This window comes from Trachypithecus francoisi, unplaced genomic scaffold, assembly GCF_009764315.1.
Source record: "Trachypithecus francoisi isolate TF-2019V2 unplaced genomic scaffold, Tfra_2.0 Lachesis_group16, whole genome shotgun sequence".
Lineage (NCBI taxonomy): Eukaryota > Metazoa > Chordata > Mammalia > Primates > Cercopithecidae > Trachypithecus > Trachypithecus francoisi.
In genome coordinates this window covers 28,555,450-28,580,100 of record NW_022681461.1, presented here as the reverse complement: position 1 = coordinate 28,580,100, position 24,651 = coordinate 28,555,450, and the positions used below count along the sequence as shown (strand labels likewise).

The 24,651-nt window shown below is 44.1% G+C and overlaps 1 protein-coding gene across 7 annotated transcripts in view; it reads left to right on the top strand.

The window, feature by feature from the left end:
- The window catches only part of TJP2 (tight junction protein 2), a 140,623-nt gene that overhangs the window by 82,502 nt on the left and 33,470 nt on the right, over nucleotides 1–24,651 (top strand). For 4 of the 7 annotated variants that reach the window (XM_033237145.1, XM_033237147.1, XM_033237143.1 and 1 more), the window contains 4 exons: nucleotides 13,565–13,618; nucleotides 17,346–17,470; nucleotides 19,269–19,371; nucleotides 21,877–22,444. In XM_033237145.1, coding sequence (XP_033093036.1) covers nucleotides 13,574–13,618; nucleotides 17,346–17,470; nucleotides 19,269–19,371; nucleotides 21,877–22,444 — 841 coding nt within the window. In that variant the 5' untranslated portion in view covers nucleotides 13,565–13,573. Of the gene's footprint in view, nucleotides 1–6,108; nucleotides 6,331–13,564; nucleotides 13,619–17,345; nucleotides 17,471–19,268; nucleotides 19,372–21,876; nucleotides 22,445–24,651 lie in introns of those variants that run through there. The other 3 variants (XM_033237148.1, XM_033237146.1, XM_033237144.1) reach the window with 1 other exon arrangement.

The following is a 24,651-nucleotide window of genomic DNA, read 5'->3' as shown; positions in this document are numbered from 1 at the left end:
AAAGCATTTCCTATTTTGTTATTAGACAGCTGTTTCAGAGTTTTGTCCAGTGAGCAGAATTTTGACTAAATTCTTCACAATAGTTAAAAATAAGACGATTTCCTGGGGACAGGTGGGGAACTATAAAAGTCCTATTTTCGTCTGGAAGTAGGTTTACCTACCAGCCTAGGCCAGCTAGCTGTTTCTTTATACTACCCCTTTCTAAGGATTTGAGTTGGTTTGTAAAATGACATAGCAGACACAACATAATCCCAGAGGGGGCTGAACGTGGTGGCTCACATCTGTAATCCCAACACTTTGCAAAGGCAAGGCAGGAGGAGTCTCAGGAGTTCGAGACCAGCCTGGGCAACGTAGCGAGACCTTGTCTCTACTAAAATTAAAAAATAAAAAATAAAAATTAGCCAGGTGTGGTGGCATGTGCTTTTAAGTCCCAGCTACTCCGGGGCTGAGGTGGGAGGACCGCTTGAGCCCAAGAGGTTGAGGCTGCAGTGAGCCCTGATTGTGCACTGCACTCTAGCCTGGGCGACAGAACAAGATCCTGTCTCAAACATACATGCACGCAGGCATGCACGCACGCATGCACCAGAGGGAAACATCATGCAGAAAACCATTGGCCCATTTATTGGATGGTGTCCTCCCGAAGTTTCAGATCCACTGTTTGGAGCCTACTTGGAACCTGGCTCATTTCAGTGAGTGCTCCCTCTGTCTTACTTTGTCTTTCCTTCCTTTCTTTCCTTTCTCCCTCCTTTCCTTCTTTCCAGCTGTCCAGTAACATGTATTAAGGGCTCAGCATGGGGAAAGCACACATCACATTCTTCATGGAGATGAGGATCTGGAGTCAGGCAGCAGCTTGGATCCCATCTCTGACAGTGCTGGGCTGTGTACACTCTCTGGCCTCAGCTTCCCTGTTTGTAAAATGGGGATGGTGGTGCTAACCACAGGGTTGTGGGCGTTCAGGGAAGTATTGTATATTTAGTACTTGGTGTGGTGCCCTGCCAAATGTTAATGACTTCCTTCCTCTCCAGTTTTCACACTCAACTTGTCTCCCATTTCTGGGGTGAATATGCATTTTAAGGCTCCCAAGCCATAGATTAAGTTGTTTTGACATGTCTGTCCCTGCTGAGAACATGAAATTCTGTGTGTGTTATTAAACAAACAGTTTACTGCCCGACTGCACTGAGTACTTGCAATGTCTTGAACACACCTTGCAGGTCACCCCTCCTGACTCTGAACGTGCTGTTCCCTCTATGCAGAACGCCCACCCACCTGGCCAGTAAGTCATCCTTCAGCGTGGAGCTGTGGGAGAGGGAGCCTCCCTGTGCTTGGGACATACCTCCCTCCACCCCAGGCCTTTCATCTCCAGTTGACAACCTGCCTGTGCCATCGATTTCACTGTTTTGTGGTTTTTCACACTTTTTTTCTAGAGACAGGATCTCACTGTATTGCCAAGGCTGGAGTGCAGTAGCATGATCATAGCTCACTGTAGCCTCCAACTCCTGGGCTCAAGTGATCCTCCTGCCTCAGTCTCCTAAGCAGCTGGGACTATAGGCACATGCTACTGCACCTGGCTAGATTTTAACATTTCTCTTTTTGTAGAGATAGGATCTTGCTTTGTTGCCCAGCCCAGTCTTGAACTCCTGGGCTCAACTAATGCTCCCACTTCAGCCTCTTAAAGTGCTGGGATTACAGGCTTAAGCCACTATGGGGGCTGGCCTCGCTTCACATTTTATGTAGTTGCTATAACCGCATCACTCACCCTGCTCCAGCCCACGTGGCCTTTTCTCTTTCCTAAATGTACTAAGCTTGTTTCCCACCCCAGGGCCTTTGCATTTGCTGTTCCCACAGCAATCTGGAGAGCTGTTCAGATTTTCCTAGGATTAATTCTTCCCAGTCTCCCATCCCATGGCACTTATTAAACTGTTTTGACATGTCTGTCCTGAGATGATGATATATATTGACTCTTGTCTGCTTCCTCTGTTAAAATCCTCCCTGTGAGGAAACGACTTTGGCACATATCCCCTGGCAGCATCTGACATGGCGTAAGTACTCGGGGAGTATATGTCGAATGAATGAGCCTCTTGGTCCGCTCTTGTACTTGCACTGAGTTGTAATTGCTTGTTTACACACCCCACCTCCCCACTGGGCTGTGTGACTTCCTTAGCGTCAGGACTTGGGGTGATTTGTCTTTCCGTCCACAGGGCCAGGTGCATGGTTGCTCTTGGATCTATGAGTATGGAAGCTGGGAATCTTTGAGAAGGCACATCCTTAAACCCATAGGCTCTGCTCATGGAGGCAGCTGTCCACCACAAAATGTCCTTCTGATGCCAGTGGTAGAACAAGTGCTGGTTGGAGCAGGCTGCAATTGTTCTTATGTTCTGATGGCCATCCTCTACTGTCCCCTCCCCCTTTTCTTTGTCAGGTCTTTGCCCTGTGCTGTTCTTTGGACCCTGAACAAACCCTTCTCCCCACCCCTCCAATCCTGTCCTTTCCTTCAGACCTCATGTCGGTGTCCCTGGCTCATGGAAACCCTACCTGGCCAACCTGCTTTGATCAGATGCTGGCTCCTGCAAAGCTTCCTGAGGGCAGTGCTTTGTTTTGCTTTTCATTTGTCCCTCAGAGCACATTGCACTTGGTCGGCATTTGTTGAATGAATGAGTAAAGAATTAGTGATGGCATATTTGCATACCTATATTCATGGTAGCATTTTTCACTATAGCCAAGAGGTGAAAGTAACCCAAGTGTCTGTTGACAGATGAATGGATAAACAAAATAAGTCATATACATACAATGGAATATTATTCAGCCTTAAAAAGGGAGGAACTTCTGACATACACCAGCATGTAGAGGAACCTTGAGGACATTATGCCATGTGAAGTAAGCCAGTCACAGGAAGACAAATCCTGTGTGAGTCCACTTATATGATGTGTCTAATGTAGTCAAATTTGTAGAATCACAAAACAGAATGATGGTTGTCAGGAGCTGTGGGGAGAGGGAAATGGGGAGTTGTTTGATAGGCAAGAGTTTTGGTTTTGCAATGAAGAGTTCTTCAGTTCAGTATATTCTGAAGTGTGAATATACTACTATCTTAGTCAATTCCTACTCCTGTAACTGGGAAATTTAAAAAAACCCAGAAATTTATTTGCCCACAGTTTTGGCTGGGAAGTTTAAGATCAAGGCAACAGCAGATCTGGCATCTGGTGAGGGCAGCTCTCTGCTTCCAAGATGGCGTCTTGTTGCTGTATCCTCACATGGCAGAAGAGGTGGAAGAGCAAGGGGGTTTAGCTAGGTCCCTCTAGCCCTTTTGTAAGAGCACGAATCCCATTCATGAGGTTGGAGCCCTCTTAATCACCTCGTAAAAGCCCCACCCCTTAACACTATCGCACTGGGTCTTAGCTTCCAGCATGTGAGTTTTGTTGGGACACATACATTGAAACCTTAGCAACTGCTACACTGTATACCCTTGAAAAATGAGAGGTTAGGAGTGCCAACCCTCACAGTCAAAAATCCATGTATAACTTTTGACTCCCCAAAAACTAAACCAATAGCTTGCTGTTTACCAGAAACCTTACCATAACATAAACAATTAACACATTTTATATGCTATATGTATTATATACTGTTTTCTCACAATAAAGTAAGCTAGAGAAGGAAAATACATTTATTACACTAAGTGGAAGTGGATCATCCTAAAGGACTTCATCCTGATTGTCTTCATGTTGAGTAGGCTGAGGAAGAGGAGGGTTTGGTCCTGCTGTGCCCTGACAGCAGAGGTGGAAGAGGTGGAGGAGGTGAAGGGGAGGCAGGCACACTCTGTATAACTTTTACTGAAAAAACCCATGGATAAGTGAACCAGGGCAGTTCAAACCTTGCTGTTCAAGAGGTTTGCTGTTCAACAACCTTGCTGTTCAAACCTAACTGTACTTAGAAATGGTTAAGGTAATAAATTTTAGGTTATATATTTTTCAGCACAATTAAAAATAAAAAAGAATTAGTGTTGCTAGAAACTATGACCTCTGGAGATCACTGTAGAAGAATCTGGAATTCTTAAATTCTAGGACACCTCTGACTTTTGGGTAGTACGCGTGAACTTAAGGGAAAGAAGTATTTATTTCTGCGTCAAGGTAAGCTCAGGTGTTTTCCTTAGGACTGTCAGAGTGAAGCAGTGAGCTGGCCTGAACCCTCCCCGAATTGCCTCGGTTCTCAGGCTCCTCTGCACCTGGGGCCTAGTGAGCCAGTCCATGGGCTGAACCTGGCTGGTATGTACAGAGCCTGCACATGTCTGCATAGCCTAGGTTAAGGTTTGGACACTTGCTTAGATTCCAAGGTCCTCCTTTGTACCCACTGCCCTCTTCACTTGTAGGATTTATTATTATTATTATTATTATTTTTGAGGCAGAGTTTCACTCTTGTCACCTAGGCTGGAGTGCAGTGGTGGGATCTTGGCTCACTGCAGGGTTCAAGTGATTCTTTTGCCTCAGTCTCCAGAGTAGCTGGGATTACAGGCACCTGCCAATATGCCCGGATTTTGTTTTTGTATTTTTAGTAGAGACGAGGTTTCAACATGTTGGCCAGGCTGGTCTTGAACTCCTGACCTCAGGTGATCCTCCCACCTCAGCCTCCCAGAGTGCTGGGATTATAGGCATGAGCCACTGTACCAGCCTGGATATATATATATTTTTGAGACAGGGTCTCGTTCTGTGGCCCAGGCTGGAATGCAGTGGCCCGATCTCAGGTCACTGCAACCTCCACCTCCTGGGCTCAGGTGATCCTCCTACCTCAGCCTCCCAAGTAGCTGGGACTGCAGGTGTGCACCACCATGCCCAGCTAATTTATCTGTTTTTAGTAGAGATGGGGTTTCACCATGTTGGCCAGGCTGCTCTCGAACTTCTGGGCTCAGGCGATCTGCGCATCTTGGCCTCCCAGTGTGCTAGGATTACAGGCATGAGCGACTGCACCTGGCAAAGTGTAGGATTTGAAACAAACTTCTATTCCCTTTTGATCTCATGTAACTGTCATAACACTTACTAAGAACTCAACTGAGAACTTACTCTCATAGACGCTTAGGAAAGGACACACACATTTCCCAGTGCCTGTCCAGCACCAGCACGAGTGCTTTGTGGAGATTGCCCGTTTCTTGCTGACATTGCCCTTCTGAGGTACAGATGGTTTTATCGCTGCTGTATAAAGAAGGGTATAGTATATCCAGTGCCCCATAGCTAAGTGACAGGACAAGGATCTCACTCTAGATCTTGTGACTTTAAAAATCACTTTCTTGGCTCTGCTTCGCCTTGTTTCCTAGATGGTGGCCATCTCATGGTCCAGATTTATATACATCTCAGCCTCAAATCAAATGGCACATTTTCCATTTGCAAGCTGTTTGGCCTAGCCCAGTGGCATATAACATACACTGTGGTAGCAAGAATTGGCCAGAGGCTCCCCAAGACCAGGCTTCTGAAATCCCAACCCCAGCTCCCAAGCCCCAAGCATCCCATAAAATCTTTGCTAGATGTTCAGAAACCTAAAATTTGCTTCTCCACCCCTCCCTTCTCCCCAAGTGGTAAAGGCAAAGAAACAGACAGCAGGGCTCTTTGTTAGTCTTTTATCTGCTAAGTTTACAGAAAGGTTAGATACTGGAACTTTGCTGAGCAAGCCTTCTGTCCCTGAGTTGTCTCTGAGCAGCACCAAATGACCGAGTCTTATCTTCCCCTTGTTATCTCCAAGAATATAAAACGTTTTCTTTTCATGCCTTTTAATTTCTATGTAACATTAGCCATTCAGTTGACCTGAAACATTGCTAGTTTATTACTGGCTGGCGTGTGTGTGTGTGTGTGTGTGTGTGTGTGTGTATCAGAGGGTCTATACTCTATACATAAATACTTCTCTAAATATTCTTTTCCATAGTGTTGCTCTAAAATGTCTCATTTACTTAATACTGTCACCTTAGATGGTGAATCATTTTATGTGCCTAAAAGAAATATCTCCTCGGATGCTCTAGTTCCCTGGCAAGGGAGAGAGAGGGAGAAGAAAGCTGTGAAAGTGGTGCAAATCCGAACTGCTTTCTTTTTTGCTCATAAGTAGTGCTTTTCAAAGCGTTTGGCATCCCTGCCGTATGGATGTGTCACTGTGTGAGATGACAACAGGATTTGCTGGAAATGTGGGCCACTATTGTATCCGCCTTACGTAACCACGTGGAGTGATGGAAATGGGTGAGCAGCCCGGGATGTAGGCGGTGGCCTGGCCCATGCATCTCCAGAGACCATGAAGACTGCTCAAGCCCTGCGTAGGATGTGGATCCAGGCTGTTAAAAAGTTGGGGAGATGGAAAGGCCGTGTGAGTCCCTCTGCAAGCTCTCCCCTTGTTTTCCCCAACCTTTCTTCATGGGAAGGGGAGGGAAGCAAAACCATTCTCTCAGTAACTCCTCTATCCTCAGATGTGTTTGTGCTTCTGGCATCTTTCAGCAACAAATTGTAAGATTGTAGGTTGTAGTTAGTCACTGGTGGTTTTTTTAAAAAATACTTGTATTGATTTTAGCACATCTGTTTGAAACTTATAGCCTCTTACTGGATCTGTGGATCAAAGGCTGCTGTTGTCCATGTGCTCGGAATCTGTAATGGTTTTGCTTCCTGGGTAGAGCTTAACATACTGGCTTTTGTGTTTGTTCATGTATGAGAATTTCTTGTTTTGGCATAAAACTTTTTGCTTTCTTATGTTGCAGAAATCTATATTCTTATTATGTCTAGGCTTCTAACTTAGAAGAAAAAGTGTTTTTCACATATTCTTTTTTTCCTTGTGGTTTGAACATGTGTGAGTGTTTACTTTTATGACTTGAGACTTATGAAGCGTGTCCCTTATGTGGACAGCTTTCAATTAATCTTTGGTTTTAGCTTTGACCTCCATCACTGGGCAGCAGCAGTCCGTGGATATAGAATCTAAAAGCTGCCTGCTCAGGGGGACTTTGGGCAGTGAACACTTCGGTATCTGTTTTGGGGTTGGCTTTTAACACGTTTCTACATTTTTTATGTAAAATATAGGATTTTAATCTATCTGGCCAAGATTTTTCAAAGGAAAAAAGCTTTATAAAAAGTAGATTTAAAAAAGCACAACAAATAACTATTTGCCTTAGTTCCTTTCTCTTGTTTTATCACACAAAAACCTTACTGTTAATGCGTTAAGTTTTTTGTTTATGGTAGAAGAGTTAGCTTACTTTTAACTTTCCATGAGGTCTAAGAATGACCTGTTATGATATAAAGGGGGTTGTCATGAACACTACTTACATGAAAAGTAAAAGTGATAAGGAAAGATGATGAAAGCACATTGAAGATCCTCCTGATGGATAGAATGTTGACACTTGGATTAAGAAGGCGACTTAGCGTTTTCTGCGTGCACCTCCCCCCACAGCTCCCTAGACCTAACACCTGTGTCCCCACCCTGCCCACCACACCTGCCTTGCTTCACCCCCCTTGCCCCTTTCAAATTACTGGTACCATCCCTCAACTCGCTCTCCTTCGAGTTGAAATTATTATACCCTCTCCACTTTGCAGAATTCTAACTGCATTGAAAAATTTGCTGTTAAGTATACCTGTACCTCTTGGTATTAGATCCTTCACCAGGAGTGAGTATTCACTTTGATGTTCACCCACTCATCTCCCTATTTTTTATTTATTTATTTTTTTTATTATTTTTTTTTTTGAGACAGAGTCTTGCTCTGTCGCCCAGGCTGGAGTGCAGTGGTGCGATCTCGGCTCACTGCAAGCTCTGCCTCCCAGGTTCATGCCATTCTCCTGCCTCAGCCTCCTGAGTAGCTGGGACTACAGGTGCCCACCACCACGCCTGGCTAATTTTGTGTATTTTTAGTAGAGATGGAGTTTCACTGTGTTAGCCAGGATGGTCCTAGTCTCCTGACCTCGTGATCCGCCCGTCTCGGCCTCCCAAAGTGCTGGGATTACAGGCATGAGCCACCGCGCCTGGCCTGGCTTCATCTCCCTATTTTTTAAACTTATGAAATGTTTGGTACTGTAAAAGAATTAAATATCTAAATCATGAAGCATAATAATTAAACAAATGCCATGAGCCCATTACACATATCTGCAGACGGTTACCAAAACAAAACACGAGGGAAATTTGTGTACCTCCCATCACACTCTGCCTCCTGCCCAGGTCACCTCATCCTGAATGTTACATTTTTCATTTCCTTGCTTTTTCTTTATATTTTCACTGCATGCATGCGTACACACGCACACACACACACATACACACGAACACACTCCCCTGAATAATAGATTAATTGTGTTGGCAATTTTTTTACTGTAGTGAAAAACGCATACCAAAATTTACTGTCTTTACCATTTGTAAATGTACAGTTCAATAGTGTTAAGTTATTCAAGTTGTTGTAAAACATTGTTTTTTGAGCTATATAAAAATGGTATCACACTCTACAAATCCTCCTGGGGTGTTTTTCACTCAACTTTATGTTTGAGATGCATCCCTTTTGTGGTGGTCTGTGTGACTGGTTTGTTTGTCTTCATTGCAGTATAACATTGTATTTTAATAATGTATCAATTTGTCCATCCTGCCCTTGAGAGATACTGGGATATTTTCCAGGCTTTGGCCGTTGGAAACGTCGCTGTACATGTATCTTTGTGCATATAGTCACACAGTTTTCTGGGGGCCTCTGCCTGGGTAGAAGAATCACTGGGTCGTGGAATGTGCATACCTTTAATTCTGATGTATGTGTGCTCTCTCTGTGGGCCTGCCTGTAAAGCTCCCCCTCGTGCTAAGCAGCTACCTGCTGTCATTCAGAGAAACGTCAGTTATTGCTAGCAAGTCTGATCTGCGCATAGCCAAGCACAGGTTGGGTAGGACCAGAGCCCTGTGTCCTAGTTTGAATGTCATGACCACAGCTCTCAGCTAAGCTGCTGCACCCTGGCAGCCTGTGCCCAGGGATGTTCCCAGAGCTGATGTTCTGAGGAATAAGGATGATTATGTGGGGTGCTCTGTGTTTCTGAAAAATTATATAAATGAGGCAGGAAAGAGTCTCAGTAGTTTGCTCTTTGGTAAGCTGCCCAAGGGCTTGCACGGTTTTATTCGCTGATGTGTCTGAAGTGCCACAAACCATGTGCTTGGCAGAAAGTGGATGCTTAATCAATGTTTTTGCATAAATGAACAAATGAATGAATAATGAAGAGTTTTCTGTGAGACTCCCAAAAAGTCACAGTTCTGTAGGCTAAATATACGTTGTTATGGTGTATTTTTAATGCTCAACAGAGCTACTAAAATTTATTTTTACTCTAGTTCCCTACCTTTACAATTAAGATTTTCTGTTTATCACTTGGCTTAGCAGAGCATATATTCTTTGAATATTACGTTAAGTAGCTAATGGTTAATTTTACTACCTGTTAACCATAGGTAAGAAGAAGCCTCGCGATCTAATTGGTTTCAGGCACCGGGCAAGTTAATAGCAAGGTCTGATTGGTGGTGGTGGTGGTAGGAGATTAATCCTCTCTGACAAATTTAATTTAAATTACCCTTGCAGGCAGTGCAGGAACACTTAAAGATAGTGTCATCCTGTTGTTGAAAGACTGTGAATTTCAAAAGCCAGATTCATTCTACTTGAGCCACATTTAAAAAATAAAATTTTGCAAGAACTCATTTATTTGGCTAAATGATAAATTTAAATCCAAAACTTTGGAGAGTTTGTAGTTTTAAATTCTAAAATAGAAGTGTATTTTTAAAAGTAATGTACTCATAAAAATATTCTCTATAATAGCACAGCTCCTTGGGATATTGAGCTTTTTTTTTTTGGTATGTAGCATTGCCCAATCCTGGGATGATTGTCATAGTCCCAGTTAGTTTTCTTCCTGATAATTTTAAAGTAAGTTTTGTGGGGAAGGTGCCATGTGATTTTTTTTTCCCTTTAATTCATGTGGCTATGACTATATCCAAAGAAGAGTTGGCAAATATATTTATTTTACCACAACTTCTAGATTAGTTCACTTTGTTGAAAGTTGACAGCTTTAAGGTATAAGGAGGCATTGAGAAGATGAGCTTGGAGAAGTGGGCATGCTCATAAGGTCATTTCTGGGTGGTAGTGGCTTGGTTTTACTAAGGCCACATCTAAAACTGAAGTTGGTGAGGAGTTAGTAAGGTGTTCTATGGAAATGGAAAAGGGCAACCAATTCCGATTTACTACAGGAGTTCAGTTGAGTGTCTGCTTTCTTTTTCTTTTATTTATTTATTTATTTGTTTGCTTGTTTGTTTTTTGAGACAGAGTTTCACTCTGGAGTGCAGTGGTGCAATCTCAGCTCATTGCAACCTCTGCCTCCCAGGTTCAAGTGATTTTCTTGCTTCAGCTTCCCACGTAGCTGGGACTACAGATGTGCGCCACCACACCCAGCTAATTTTTTGTGTCTTTAGTAGAGAGGTTTTCACCATGTTGGCCAGGCTGGTCTTGAACTCCTGGCCCCAAGTGATCCACCTGCCTTGGCCTCCCAAAGTGTTGGGATTACAGGCGTGAACCACCACGCCCGACTGGGTTTCTGCTCTCTGTTTCCATTTAAGAAAACTTTTTGACCGGGTGTGGTGGCTAACACCTGTAATCCCAGCACTTTGGGAGGCCGAGGCAGGCAGATCATCTAAGGTTGGGACTTCGAGACCAGCCTGACCAACATGGTGAAACCCTGTCTCTACTAAAAATGCAAAAATTAGCTGGGTGTGGTGGTGCATGCCTGTAATCCCAGCTACTCGGGAGACTGAGGCAGGAGAATTGCTAGAACCCGGGAGGTGGAGGTTGGGGTGAGCCCAGATCATGCCATTGCACTCTAGCCTGGGCAACAAGAGCAAAATGCCATCTCAAACAAAACAAAACAAAACTTTTTAACAAATATGTACAACTTCATTAAAATCTTGGAAAATTTGTTATACTGCCACATATTGGAAAATGCTGTTTTAGACACAGGCAAAATTCCAGAGAGGAATGGCTGTAGAGCACGTCTAGAAAGTCAGACCATGGGCACCTGAGTTTTTAGTCCACCCACCTCACGTTTGCTATCAAAGAAGCAGAGAGCCAGGAATTTGATAGAAACTTTAAGAAAATTTATAGGCTGAGCACGGTGTCTCACACCTGTAATCCCGGCACTTTGGGAGGCGAAGGCGGGCAGATCATTTGAGGTTAGGAGTTTGAGATGAGCCTCGCCAACATGGTGAAACCATGCCTCTACCAAAAATGCAAAAAATGAGCTGGATGTGGTGGCGCACAACTGTAATCCCAGCTACTTGGGAGGCTGAGGTATGCGAATCACTTGAACCCAGGAGGCAGAGGTTGCAGTGAACCTAGATCACACCCCTGCATTCCAGCCTGGGTGACAGAGTGAGACCCTGTCTCAAAAAAAAAAAAAAAAAAAATTGTAAGTAGCAGTGAGTGCTTCAATCATATTAATTGAATGATGAATGAATAGTGTATCCATCTCTTGATGTATTAAAAGAAAAAAACTTCTTTGAGTGCCTACTCTGTGTGCCAGACACTGTTGTAGCAGATAATGGGACAAAGATGAGTAGGATATAAAAATTTCACCTGAAAATTCACTTTTATTTTTTTAAATTGAAGAACAGTCGTCACAGTGAACAGACTTTTAAGTAATTGCTGAGTTTTACATATTTTAGATAATCTTTTGGGATGTTTACATATTTCCTTGTGTTGATGGGCCTTCATTTAACCTAAATCTTGCACTTTTGGGCTGCTTGTGTCCCTGGCACCCCAGGCCCCGTTCACCATCCAGACCCAGGATTGCTGGTAGCACAGATCTCTCGTTCTGGCCTTTTTCAGGTATTTTGAGGTTTTTTTTTTTTTTTTTTTTTTAAATATATGTGAGATCTCACTATGTTGTTCTGGTTGGACTACGACATGTGCCACCGTGCCTGGCTAACTTTAAAATTTTTTTGTAGAGATGGGAGTCTCACTATGTTGCACAGGCTGGTCTTGGAACTGCTAGGCTCAAGCGATCTCTCGCTTCAGCCTGAGTGCTGGGAATACAGACATGAGCCACTGCACCCAGCCCTCCTCTAATTTCTTAAAACATATACACATAGTCCAGGCTTGGTGACTCATGTCTGTAATCCCAGCACTTTGGGAGGCCGAGGCAGGTGGATCATGAGGTCAGGAGTTTGAGACCAGCCTGATCAACATGGTGAAACCCCATCTCTACTAAAATACAAAAATTAGCCGGGAGTGGTGGTGTGCGCCTGTAATCCTAGCTACCCCAGGAGACCAAGTCAGGAGAATCGCTTGAACCTGGGAGGTGGAGGTTGCAGTGAGTCAAGATCACGCAACCGCACTCCAGCCTAGGTGACAGAGCGAGACTCCGTCTCAAGCAAAACAAAACAAAACAAAAAACCAATGTATACACATACTATAGATACTCCGTTTTTGTCTATGGCTGCTGTTTCAAATATTTAAAGTCTTTGATTCTTCAGTTTATGTTTCTTTTACCTCTCACTCATGGTGATGTGGATGTTTAAATTGTGGGCTCATTTCTTTGGATACATACTATCTGGGGAGTCCTTGAAGGCTGTGTTTGAGTGTGATCTCTGGAGAGGATTCGCATCTGCCTCTGTGTACCTGGTGGTATGGCCAGTGCAGAACCACAGTAGGCATGAGTGTTTGGCAGGGTGTGGTCACATCTGTAATATGAATGCCCAAACCTATGTGAATATAGGTCTGTTGATAGAAATTCTCCAGGGTTTTATTTTTAGTTATTTCCACTCTACCCATAGCCAAGGATGAGACAGTCCCTGCATCTCCATCTGTGTGCTGGTATTTTGTTCCCCTAATAGATCCACCCAGACCTGATTTCCCACCCTGTTTGGATCCCCAGCCGCCTCTAAATGCCTGTCTCAGTGCTGGCTTGTCTCTGTGGTTCTGAGTGTTGTTGGCGTTTCTAGCTTTCTCAAGGCAGCCTGCATTTAATAGATTATTATTTGTAAAATGACACCACCAGTTTTAGTTTTTTCTAGATACCTACTTTGGAATATTGTCAGAGATGGAAGTCCCAGTGGTCCATTTATGAAGACATTCATCTTTCATACCCAGTGATACAGATGGAGAAAAAGCCAAAAGATCCCACAGGTCGCCCAATTGGGCATACCCTATGATAAGGCTAAGGCTATTTTTAGACATAAACATGGAGAAAACTTGCCTACGAGGTCACCTTTGACAGGAAGAGGGGGAGAACGATTAGAAAAAAATCTATTTGAAACTAGATATTTTTAAAGGGTTTTATGATGATGGTGTTTTGGAATAGTGATAATAAAAGGACTCAGCACTTAACATTCCATTCTTTTTAGGGTCTATCTCTCACTGTGTATTTCACTTACCTTTCAAGTATTGTTTCCAGTTTCATTTCACTGAAGGAGTGTGTTTGAAAATAGGTAGCATAATGAACAAATATTAACTCTTTTTGGTACAGAGTGTGAGCTGGACTTGGTGTCGAGGCATTTTGAATGATAATTTTATTTCTAGTATTGAAAAGGTTGTGGTTTTCATCAGACTGGTTTTGTTTTGTTAAAACAGGCCCCAGGCATGGAAGAGCTGATATGGGAACAGTACACTGTGACCCTACAAAAGGTGAGTTCTGCACATTTCATATATTCTACAGTCATGTTCTTGATTTTACGGATCATGGATCTTATTTATTTTTGCCTACACACAGTTTTGACTTTTTTTTTTCCCTTGTGGTGCATAATGCATTATAGATACTAACTGCTAATAGTTGCTATGTTAAGAAAGATTTGCATGCTATTGTATTTTTTGATTAAGGACTGTTTAATATAGAACATTTTAGAGGTTATTTAGTGTATACACTTAACTCCAGATAGAACAGGTTATGAAAGAAAGAAAAGAAAGGGAAGAATGAAAATGACCTGTAATGTTTAAGGATGTTGAGGGAGCTATTTACAACTTCTGTAATTTTAATTATAACATATACATACCTTATAACTCTTAAGAAGTGTAGGATCCAAGAGACTGTAAATCATTTGGGTGAGGCTGAGCTGGAAAACTGCCCTCATGGTTCCGCATTTTTTTTTTTTTTGAGACGGAATTGCACTCTCGTCGCCCAGGCTGGAGTGCAATGGTGCCATCTAGTCTCACTGCAACCTCCGCCTCCTGGGTTCAAGCAATTCTCCTGCCTCAGCCTCCCAAGTAGCTGGAATTACAGGTGCCCATCACCACGCCTGGCTAATTTTGTATTTTTAATAGAGACGAAGTTTCTTCATGTTGGTCAGGCTGGTCTCAAACTCCCAACCTCAGGTGATCCACCTGCCTCGGTCTCCCAAAGTGCTGGGGTTACAGGCGTGAGGCACCATGCCCAGCCGGTTCCACATTTTTATGCTATCAAGCTGCCTTCCAGTCTTCATGACTGTGATTTTCCTGGGTTCTGCAGGGTTTCTTCTGGCTCTGAATTCCTCCAGGATCTGTCATCTCCTAGAGGGACCGTAAGTTCCTCATAGGGAGAGTTTTCCTTTGACCCTCAGAACTGTGAGCTTCAAGCTTTGTCTTCTATGAAAATTAAAGACATTCCTGAATTTAATGTTTATTAAATTAATCCAGGTAGAAAAAAAATGTCTCTGGGCCAGTGCCCAGACTTCCAGATCAGTAATCACAGTTTCTGCAGTTGAGGGGTTTTGTCTGCTTAGGTCTTATTTTTCAACTCTCCTCATCTTTCTGACTCTCCTCTGCCCTTTCCCTGAGCATTTCATGCATTCCTTGAGTTGTGGACCCAAAATTGGCAGAGGTCAGAGATTGTTTTAGGCTTGGCATAGAGGATGGAGCTGCCTCTGTCTAAAACCAGGTGCCAGCTGGTGGAAGCTGCCCAATTCAAAGCCATGTGATTAATAGACAGCACCCCCAACCTGTTTTGAGTTTGTAATTGTTTATAATCAGTCAGCATAGTGAGCCCTACATGGGAAACTTTCCTTGGGAGGAAAGATTTTCTTTTAGTCTCAGAGTAAATTTTTGTATAGTCTAACCCAGATTTAAGAATATGCAGTCACATATACTCATTATCTGGATGAAACTGGGCTTAGATTTTTTTTTTTTTTTTGAAATGGAGTCTCATTCCATTGCCCAGGCTGGAGTGTAGTGGCATGATCTGAGCTCACTGCAACCTTCACATCCTAGGTTCAAGTGATTTTCCTGCCCCAGCCTCCTGAGTAGCTGGGATTACAGGCATGTGCCACCATGCCTGGCTAATTTTTATATTTTTAGTAGAGATGGAGTTTTGCCACGTTGGCCAGGCTGGTCTCGAACTCTTGGACTCAAGCAATTCTGCCTTGGCCTCCGAAAGTGCTGGGATTACAGGCGCGAGCCACCGCACCTGGCCCAGACTTAGCTTTTTAAAACAATGAATTAGGATTATGTATCATCTGTGCTCACCATTGTGCATTGCTAGACCGATCATGGATGTAATAAATCTTATTTCCTATCTTCCATGCATGTAGAAGAGGGTTTAATGCTTTGCTTTCTCATGAGATCTCAACACACATTTTATGTTCAAATTTTATCTTTACAATCCATTTATGGGCTGGGCACAGTAGCTCATGTCTGTGTGAGGCTCATGCCTCCACACTTTGGGAGGTGGAGGCAGGCAGATCATGAGGTCAGGAGATCGAGACCATCCTGGCCAACATGGTGAAACCCTATCTCTACTAAAAATACAAAACTTAGCTGGGTGTGGTGGCGCACGCCTGTAGTCCCAGCTACTTGGGAGGCTGAGGCAGGAGAATTGTTTGAACCAGGGAGGTGGAGGTTGTAGTGAGCTGAGCACCACTGCACTCCAGCCTGGCAACAGAGCGAGACTCCGTCTCAAAAAAAAAAAAAACCATTTACGTCTTTTTCACTGTATGTTGAAATGAAACTACCGGCTCATCTACTTTGAGGTTAAAGGTATACTTTAAAAATACAATTTTAGGCAGCCATAAAAAAGAACGAAATCATGTCCTTTGCAGCAACACGAATGCACCTGGAGGCCATTATCCTAAGCAAATTAATGCAGAAACAGAAAACCAAATACTGCATGTTCTCACTTAGAAGTGGGAGCTAAACATTGGGTACATATGGACACAAAGATAGGAACAGTTAACACTGGGAATTCCAAAAGTAGGGAGGGAAGTAGAGGAGCAAAGCTTGAAAAACTACTTCTTGGGTACTGTGTTCAGTACTTGGGTGACAGGATCATTAGAAGCCCAAACCTCAGCATCAGACAATATCCATATATAGCAAACCTGCACATGTACCCCGAATCTAAAATAAAAATAAAGCAAAATAACATTAAAAAGGATTGGCTAGCACAGGGAAGAGCAGTCTCTTCCTACGCAGCTAGAAAGTTGTGGGTTTTTTTGTTTTTTGTTTTTTAGAGACATCTCTGGTTGCCCATTTAGAGTGCAGAAGCTGCCTTTGCTTGTTGCAGCCTTGACCTCACAGGCTCAGGTGATTCTCCCACCTCAGCCTTCCTAGTAGCTGGGACCATAGACGTACACCACCATGACCAGCTAATTTTTTGTATTTCTTGTAAAGACAGGGTTTTGCCATGTTGTCCAGGCTGGTCTCGAGCTCCTGGACTCAAGAAATTTGCCTGCCTTGGCATCCCAAAGTGCTGGGATTATAGACATGAGCCATGAGTCTAGGCAGAAGGTTTTTTTTTTTTTTTTTTTAAGATGTCAAAACATCATAATATACAGAAAAATTAAAAATATTTACAGTATAGGTAAAATGGTGGCTCCCTGTTGTAATCCCAGTGCTTTGGGAGTTCGAGACAGGAGGCTCATTTGAGCCCAGAAATTTGAGGCTGCGGTGAGTAGTGATCACACCACTGCACTCTAGCCTAGCAACAGACCAAAACTCTGTCTCTTAAAAAAAAAAAAAAACTACAATAAGAAAATCTGAAAATGAAAAAAATACAGTTTTAGTACAGATTCAGTTTTTAGTGAAGTTTTTTCCAGCTCAGGCCAGCATGATGCAAAGAGGTACAATTGGTGCTTCAAACAGTACATTCCTATTTGGACTGAAGACATTGTTTCCTATTCCTGCCAGCTTCTAGTGATAACTCCAGTCTGCACTATCAATCTTTTCCAGCCTCCACAGGCTGTTTCTTTCAGATAAGGAATTTCCCTTTATAAACCTGTCAGCTGACTATGACTATGCTTTATTTTGTTTCTCATTTGTTTCTGTAAGCCCATCTGTTCCTGAACAGTCTCTGGTTATTGATTTGACCTTTATTTTATTGAGTGCTTGTAATAAATCCTGAAAGCCACTTATTGAAGGATTTTTAATATTTCTCCTCTCTGATGTACAGGATTCCAAAAGAGGATTTGGAATTGCAGTGTCTGGAGGCAGAGACAACCCCCACTTTGAAAATGGAGAAACGTCGATTGTCATTTCTGATGTGCTCCCGGGTGGGCCTGCTGACGGGCTGCTCCAGTGAGTGTCTCCCTCACCTCGCAGCCCCTGCCAGCCCTACTGGTTGGCCCTAGATAGGGTATTTTGGTTGGTATCCACTTTATATTAAAAAAAGAAAAAACAACAAACTTTTATATAACATTTGAAAAGTCTTCAAGCTGGAGTGGAACCCATAACACACCATGTTTGAACAATGCCCAAATCTTGGGAACACCCCAGCTTTGAAGCGAGGAGGGCAGTTGTTTCTGTAAGAAGGTAGTTCAAACATCCCTCCTAGGTTTAGGAATCATTTCTGAACATGCAGTTTTAAATTGGCATGCTTCTCAACCCCAATGCTTACCCAACACTGTTTATATTTGTTTTAATTTATATTCTTTTAAGAATTTAATAAGGAGACTTTGGTTTATTGATTATCTTATTTGTAAGAGGGATGTGGAAGTTGGGAAAATTTACTATAGGAAAACCACAAGTTTTCCAACTGTCAGCTTTCTGGCCTGAAGAGGTAACACCATTTTATTTTACTTTTTAATTATTATTATTATTATTTTTTGAGACAGAATCTTGCTCTGTCACCCAGTCTGGATTGCAGGGGTGTGATCTTAGTTCACCACAACCGTCACCTTCCGAGTTCAAGCAGTTCTCTCCTGCCTCAGCCACCTGAGTAGCTGGGATTACAGGTGCCTGCCACCACACCCAGCTGATTTTTGTATTTTTAGTAGAGACGGGGTTTTGCCATGTTGACCAGGCTGGTGTTGAACTCCTGACCTGAAGTGATCTGCCCACCTTGGCCCCCCAAAGTGCTGGGATTACAGGCATGAGCCACCATACCCAGCTGGTAACCCCATTTTAAATGATGCATGCCTGATTCCCACAGGATAACTTCTCAGGACAAAATCTAAAGTTAACTGTATGGCTGCATTGGCTAAATAGCTCAAAAGTTTAGGTTCTGTTGGTGTTTAAAGCCTCTGTGATCTAAGCACAGTGGCTCATGCCTATAATCCTGTACTTTGGGAAGCTGAGGTGGCAGGAACACTTGAGGCCAGATATTCAAGATCAACCTGGGCAACATAATGAGACCCTGTTGGGATGGCGTGCATCTGCTCGGGTCCCAGCTACTTGGAAGGCTAAGGTGAGAATCCTTTGAGCTCGGGAAGTTGAGGTTGTAGTGAGCTATCATCAGTCACACTACTGCAGTCCATCCTGGGTGAGAGAGGGAAACCATGCCTCTTAAAAAAAATAAAATTATAGTTAAGAAAGCCTCTGTAGTTTTATCAAAGTTAGTAGTCTTTCATATGGAGAAATGCAAAATTTTAAAGTAATATTTGGGATGAACTGGAGCAATAGGATTCTGTGATTTCAAAATTTCTTTAAGAATCCAAGGCAAGCTTTTGGCCCTTTTCCTGCACAAAAGCACAAATGGATGGATATACACCTACTTGGAGGGAGTGTTTTTAGACTTTTCTGAAGCTCACCGTGCACCTCAGGCAATAAGGGATTGATGGAGAAGTTCCTTTTGGTGTCTAGACCTCACCGTCATCAAGTAACAGTACCTCCTGGTGTGACCCTGTAGTTTGGGGAGATCAGGCCTCTCTCTTCCCAGATGATTTCCATTTAGACACTCAGAATTGAGCTGTACGGCCCCCAGTTCCTTTCTTTGGAAGATCTCATGCCAAGTTGACTGGGCCTTGGGCGCCACCAGATCCTGAGCCCTTTAGAAAGCCTTTCAGGTCGATTTGCTGCTTCTATTTGTTCCTAAATAAATACTTTGCAATGACTAGATGGGAGTTTTTCATGACCCGTTTTTGTGTCTTGTTTACAGAGAAAATGACAGAGTGGTCATGGTCAATGGCACCTCCATGGAGGATGTGCTTCATTCCTTTGCAGTTCAGCAGCTTAGAAAAAGTGGGAAGATCGCTGCTATTGTAAGTACTGGGTTTGCTTTCAACTCGCCTCAATAGCATTTTGGTTTTTTGCCCAGAAGAAAATTACCCCTTGCTTTTAAGCATTTGACAGAATTACATAACCTAGGGACTGCTGTTCTTGGATTCTCCGTACTTTTGGAGGGGTATGAAGATGTGTGTAAGTTACCCTTCCTGCCTTTCCTTGTGTCTTCTCCTGAGGCCGGTGATTCTCTGATCTGAGTTAGTTTGCCTTAGGAACAAAGTTAGGCAATTATTCCCTAAGAGAATTAGCTAGATTCAGAAAAAATTTAGAAAAAAATTTTCAGCTCAAAAACTCATTCTAAAGACCCAAGCAAGGTGTATTATATCTTCATAGACTAAGAGTTTCATTAGAAGACTGTCTATAATCTTCATTCATCTATTCATTCATTCATTCACTGGCTGAGGATCAACTATGAGCTGGATGCCATTAGGCCCTGGAGCCAATCTGTGCTGCAAGGTGTGTTCACTCCAGTGGGGCAGGTAGACACACAAAGTGAGAATGCTAATAGGGATACACCCACATATATGGTGTGTATACACACACACACACACATATAGAGAGAGAGATCTATAGATATAGTTTTTTTTTTTTTTTTTTTTTTGAGGTGGAGTTTTGCTCTTGTTGCCCAGGCTGGAGTGCTATGGTGCAATCCTGGCTCACCGCAACCTCTGCCTCCTGGGTTCAAGTGATTCTCCTGCCTCAGCCTCCCAAGTAGTTGGGATTACAGACATGCTCCACCGTGCCTGGCTAATTTTGTATTTTTAGTAGAGACAGGGTTTCTCCATGTTTATCAGGCTGGTCCCGAACTCCCAACTTCAGGTGATCTGCTGACCTTGGCCTCCCAAAGTGCTGAGATTACAGGCGTGAGCCACCACACCCAGCCACATATATGGTATTTAATGTTTTTCAACTTTATATTATGAAGATTTTCAAACAGGAAAGTTGAAAGATCAGTGTAATAAATATTTATCTTCTAAAATATTACTATTCTGTCATCTTTACTTGGTCTCTGTATGTATATAAACACTCATGTCTTGCCAACCATTTGAAGGAAAGTTACAGACATGACAGTTCATTTCTACGTACTTCACATGCATTTCCTGTGAATGAGGACATTCGTCTATATAATACTATTATCCAGTCTAAGAAAAGTAATAATTTTACCGTATTATCTAATATCCAGTCCATATCTCAAGATGTCTTTTTCATTTTTAGAGATGAGATCTTGAGTTTCCCAGGCTGATCTTGATCTCCTGGGTTCAAGCGATCCTTCCACCTCAGCCTCCCAAAGTGCTGGGATTACAGGTGTGAGCCACCATACCTAGCTCTCAGAATGTCTTTGATAGATGTTTTCTTCCCTATCCAGGATCCAGAGTTCACTCATTGTATTTAATCATTATCTCTTTAGTTCCTTTTACTCTAGAAGGGTTCCTCTTTACCCTTGCCCCTCTTCCCCACCCCTCACTTTAAAAATGGCATTGGGCCAGGCTCAGTGGTTCACGCCAGCACTTTGGGAGATGGAGGCAGGCAGATCACCTGAGGTCTGGAGTTCGAGACCAGCCTGGCCAACACGATGAAACCCCGTCTCTACTAAAAATACAAAAATTAGCCAGGCATGGTGGTGTGCACCTGTAATCGCAGCAGTCGGGAGGGTGAGGCACGAGAATCGCTTGAATCTGGGAGGTGGAGGTTGCAGTGAGCTGAGTACAGTCCAGCCTGGGCAACAGAGCGAGAATCGGTCTTAATAATTAATAAATAAGTAAATAAATAAGGCATTGACTTCCTTAAAATTTTAAAAATTTATGCATAATGCATAGTTACAGGGTATGTGTGATTAATTTAATACATTCATATGATTTGTAAAATTCAGACCAGATTGGGTGCGTTCACGATGGTATGGCCATAGACATGATTTGTAAAACTCAAATCGGTGTTTTTGGAATATCCATCATCTTAAATAATTGTCTTTTCTTTATGGTAGAAACATTTAGATTATTCTCTTCCAGCTATTTTGGAATGTACAGTGGATTCCTGTAAGCTATAGTCACCCTACCAATCTCACATTAGGTCTTATTTCTTCTGTCAGACCATAGATTTGTACCTATCAATCAACTTCTCTCCATCCCCCTTTCCCCCCTAGGCAGGTAGGTATAGAATGTCACACTTTCTGAATTTTTGTTTGAGTTTTATAACTTAGCGATTTGGGCCTCTGAGGCTTTTCAAACTTGAGTAGAAGCAGATTTTGGAGGTACTATTTTATTATTACCTTAATTAAAGGCACTGTACTCAGAGCTTCAACATCGTTGTCTTATTCTAACCCTGTGAGATTTTTATTGTCCGTTTCCCAATGAGGAACCTGAAGTTTAGTGAGTCGGCAGGGATACAGTTTTACTAAAACCAGAACTAGGGCTCTTAAAACCACTGCCTTCTCCACGTTCAGTTGTGATTGTCCTGCGTCCACACTGAGTTTGTTTTGACAACAGGTGGTCAAGAGGCCCCGGAAGGTCCAGGTGGCCCCGCTTCAGGCCAGCCCTCCTCTGGATCAGGATGACCGGGCTTTTGAGGTGATGGACGAGTTTGACGGCAGAAGTTTCCGGAGTGGGTACAGCGAGAGGAGCCGGCTGAGCAGCCATGGGGGGCGCAGCCGCAGCTGGGAGGACAGCCCGGAAAGGGGGCGTCCCCACGAGCGAGCTCGGAGCCGGGAGCGGGACCTCAGCCGGGACCGGAGCCGCGGCCGGAGCCTGGAGCGGGGCCTGGACCAAGACCATGGGCGCGCCCGAGACCGCAGCCGTGGCCGGAGCCTGGAGCGGGGCCTGGACCACGACTTTGGGCCATCCCGGGACCGCGACCGCAGCCGCGGCCGGAGCATTGACCAGGACTACGAGCGGGCCTACAGCCCGGAGTACAGGCGCGGGGCCCGCCACGACGCCCGTTCTCGGGGTCCCCGAAGCCGCAGCCGCGAGCACCCGCACTCACGCAGCCCCAGCCCTGAGCCGAGGGGGCGGCCGGGGCCCATCGGGGTCCTCCTGACGAAAAGCAGAGCGAACGAAGGTAGGCGTGCTTGATGTTGGAAGAAAAGCAGTGTTGTGATAGGAATAACTAACTTTTTTTCTTTCCTTCTTATTTTTTTCCCGAAAGAGTTGCTCTGTCGTCCAGGCTGGAGGGCAGTGGCAGGATCTCGGCTCACTGCAACCTCCGCCTACCGAATTCAAGCGATTCTCCTGCCTCAGCCTCCTGAGTAGCTGGGACTACAGGCGCCCACCCCCAGGCCCAGCTAATTTTGTATTTTTAGGGGAGACAGGTTTCAACATGTTGGCCAGACTGGTCTTGAACTCCTGACTTCAGGTGATCCATCCACCTCGATCTCTCATAGTGCTGGGATTACAGGTGTGAGGAGCCACCCCGCCTGGCCAGGAATAGCTAACCTTTTTTTTTTTTTTTTGAGTCGGAGTCTTGAGTCTCGCTCTGTCACGGAGGCTGCAATGCAGTGGCGTAATCTGGGCTCACTGCAACTTCCACCTCCCACGTTCATGCAGTTCTCCTGCCTCAGCCTCCCTAGTAGCTGGGATTACAGGCGTGCACCACCAAACCTGGCTGAGTTTTTTATTTTTAGTAGAGATGGGGTTACACCATGTTGGCCAGGCTGGTCTTGAACTCCTGACCTCAGGTGATTTGCCCACCGCAGCCTCCCAAAGTGCTGGGATTGTAGGCACGAGCCACTGCACCTGGCCAGCTAACTTTTTTTTTTTTTTTTTGAGACAGAGTCTCGCTGTGTCACCCTGGCTGGAGAATACAGTGGCATGATCTCGGCTTATGCAACCTCTGCCTCCCAGGTTCACGTGATTCTCCTGCCTCAGCCTCCCAAGTAGCTGGGATTATTGGTACCTGCCACCATGTCTGGCTAATTTTTGTGTTTTCAGTAGCGAGAGGGTTTTGCCAGCTTGGCCAGGCTGGTCTCAAACTCCTGACCTCAGGTGATCTGCCCGCCTCGGCCTCCCAAAGTGCTGGGATTACAGGTGTGAATCACCGCGTCTGACCGAGCTATCGCTTGATTGCACTTAACCAGCATTGTACCCAGCATTGACCTAAATGCTTAACACCAATTAGTTCGTTTAATCCTCAGAACTACCTAATGAGGGAGGACTCTTGTATCTCCATTTTATAGGCAAGGAAACTGAGGCACAAAAGGTTCCTTGACATACACAAAGTTGTGTCATCAGTGGAAGAGCCAGGCTCCAGAATTTTGGCTTTAAACTAGGAGAACAGTGATTCTCAAGGCAGTGCATCATCTGGGCACCTGTTAGAAATGCGGACTCTCAGGCCCAGGCCAGCCCCACTGGATCAGAAACCATGGGATGGGGCCAGTGCAGTGTCTCACACCTGTAATCTCAGCACTGTGGGAGGCCGACGTGAGCAGATCACTTGAGGTCACGAGTTGGAGACCAGCCTGGCCAACACGATGAAACCCATCTCTACTAAAAATGCAAAAATTAGCTGGGCGTGGTGGTGGGTGCCTGTAATCCCCACTTCTCAGCTTGAACCTTGAGGGGCAGAGTTTGCAGTAAGCAGAGATGGTACCACTGTACTCCAGCCTGGGTGACAGAGCAAGACTCTGTCTTGGGAAAAAAAAAAGAAAGAAAGAAACCATGGGGTGGGCCCCCAGAGTCTCTGTGTTAATAAGCTCTCCTAGTGAACTTGCTGCATCTCAGTTGGAAAACCACAGTGGAGGACAGTACTCCGCCTAATCATTGTTGAGTTTCTGCTCTATGCAAGGGGCTATGTTGAATATTCTTTTACATAGTCCTCACAGGAACCCTGTGTGTTAGGAGGCTTTGTTCCTGTTTTACAAGTGAGGAATACCATGATAGAGAGGGGTTTCATTTATTTATTTTTGAGATGGGGTCTCACTGTGTCACCCAGGCTGGAGTGCGGTGGCATGATCTTGGCTCACTGCAACCTCTGCCTCCTGGGCTTAAGCAATCCTCCCACCTCAACTTCTCCCACCAAGAGTAGCTAACTGGGATTACAGGTGTGCACCACCACGCCTGGCTAATTTTTTGGGTGTTTTTTGGTATACATGGGGTTTCACCATGTTGCCCAATCTAGGATCCACGTGCCTTGGTTGGGATTACAAAATGCTGGGATTACAGATGTGAGCCACTGTGCCAAGCCATACAGAGGAGTTTATAGGGGATATTTATAGGTGAGGATTCTGAAACTCAGACTGGGGAAGTGACTTGCCCGTGGAAGCCAGTAAG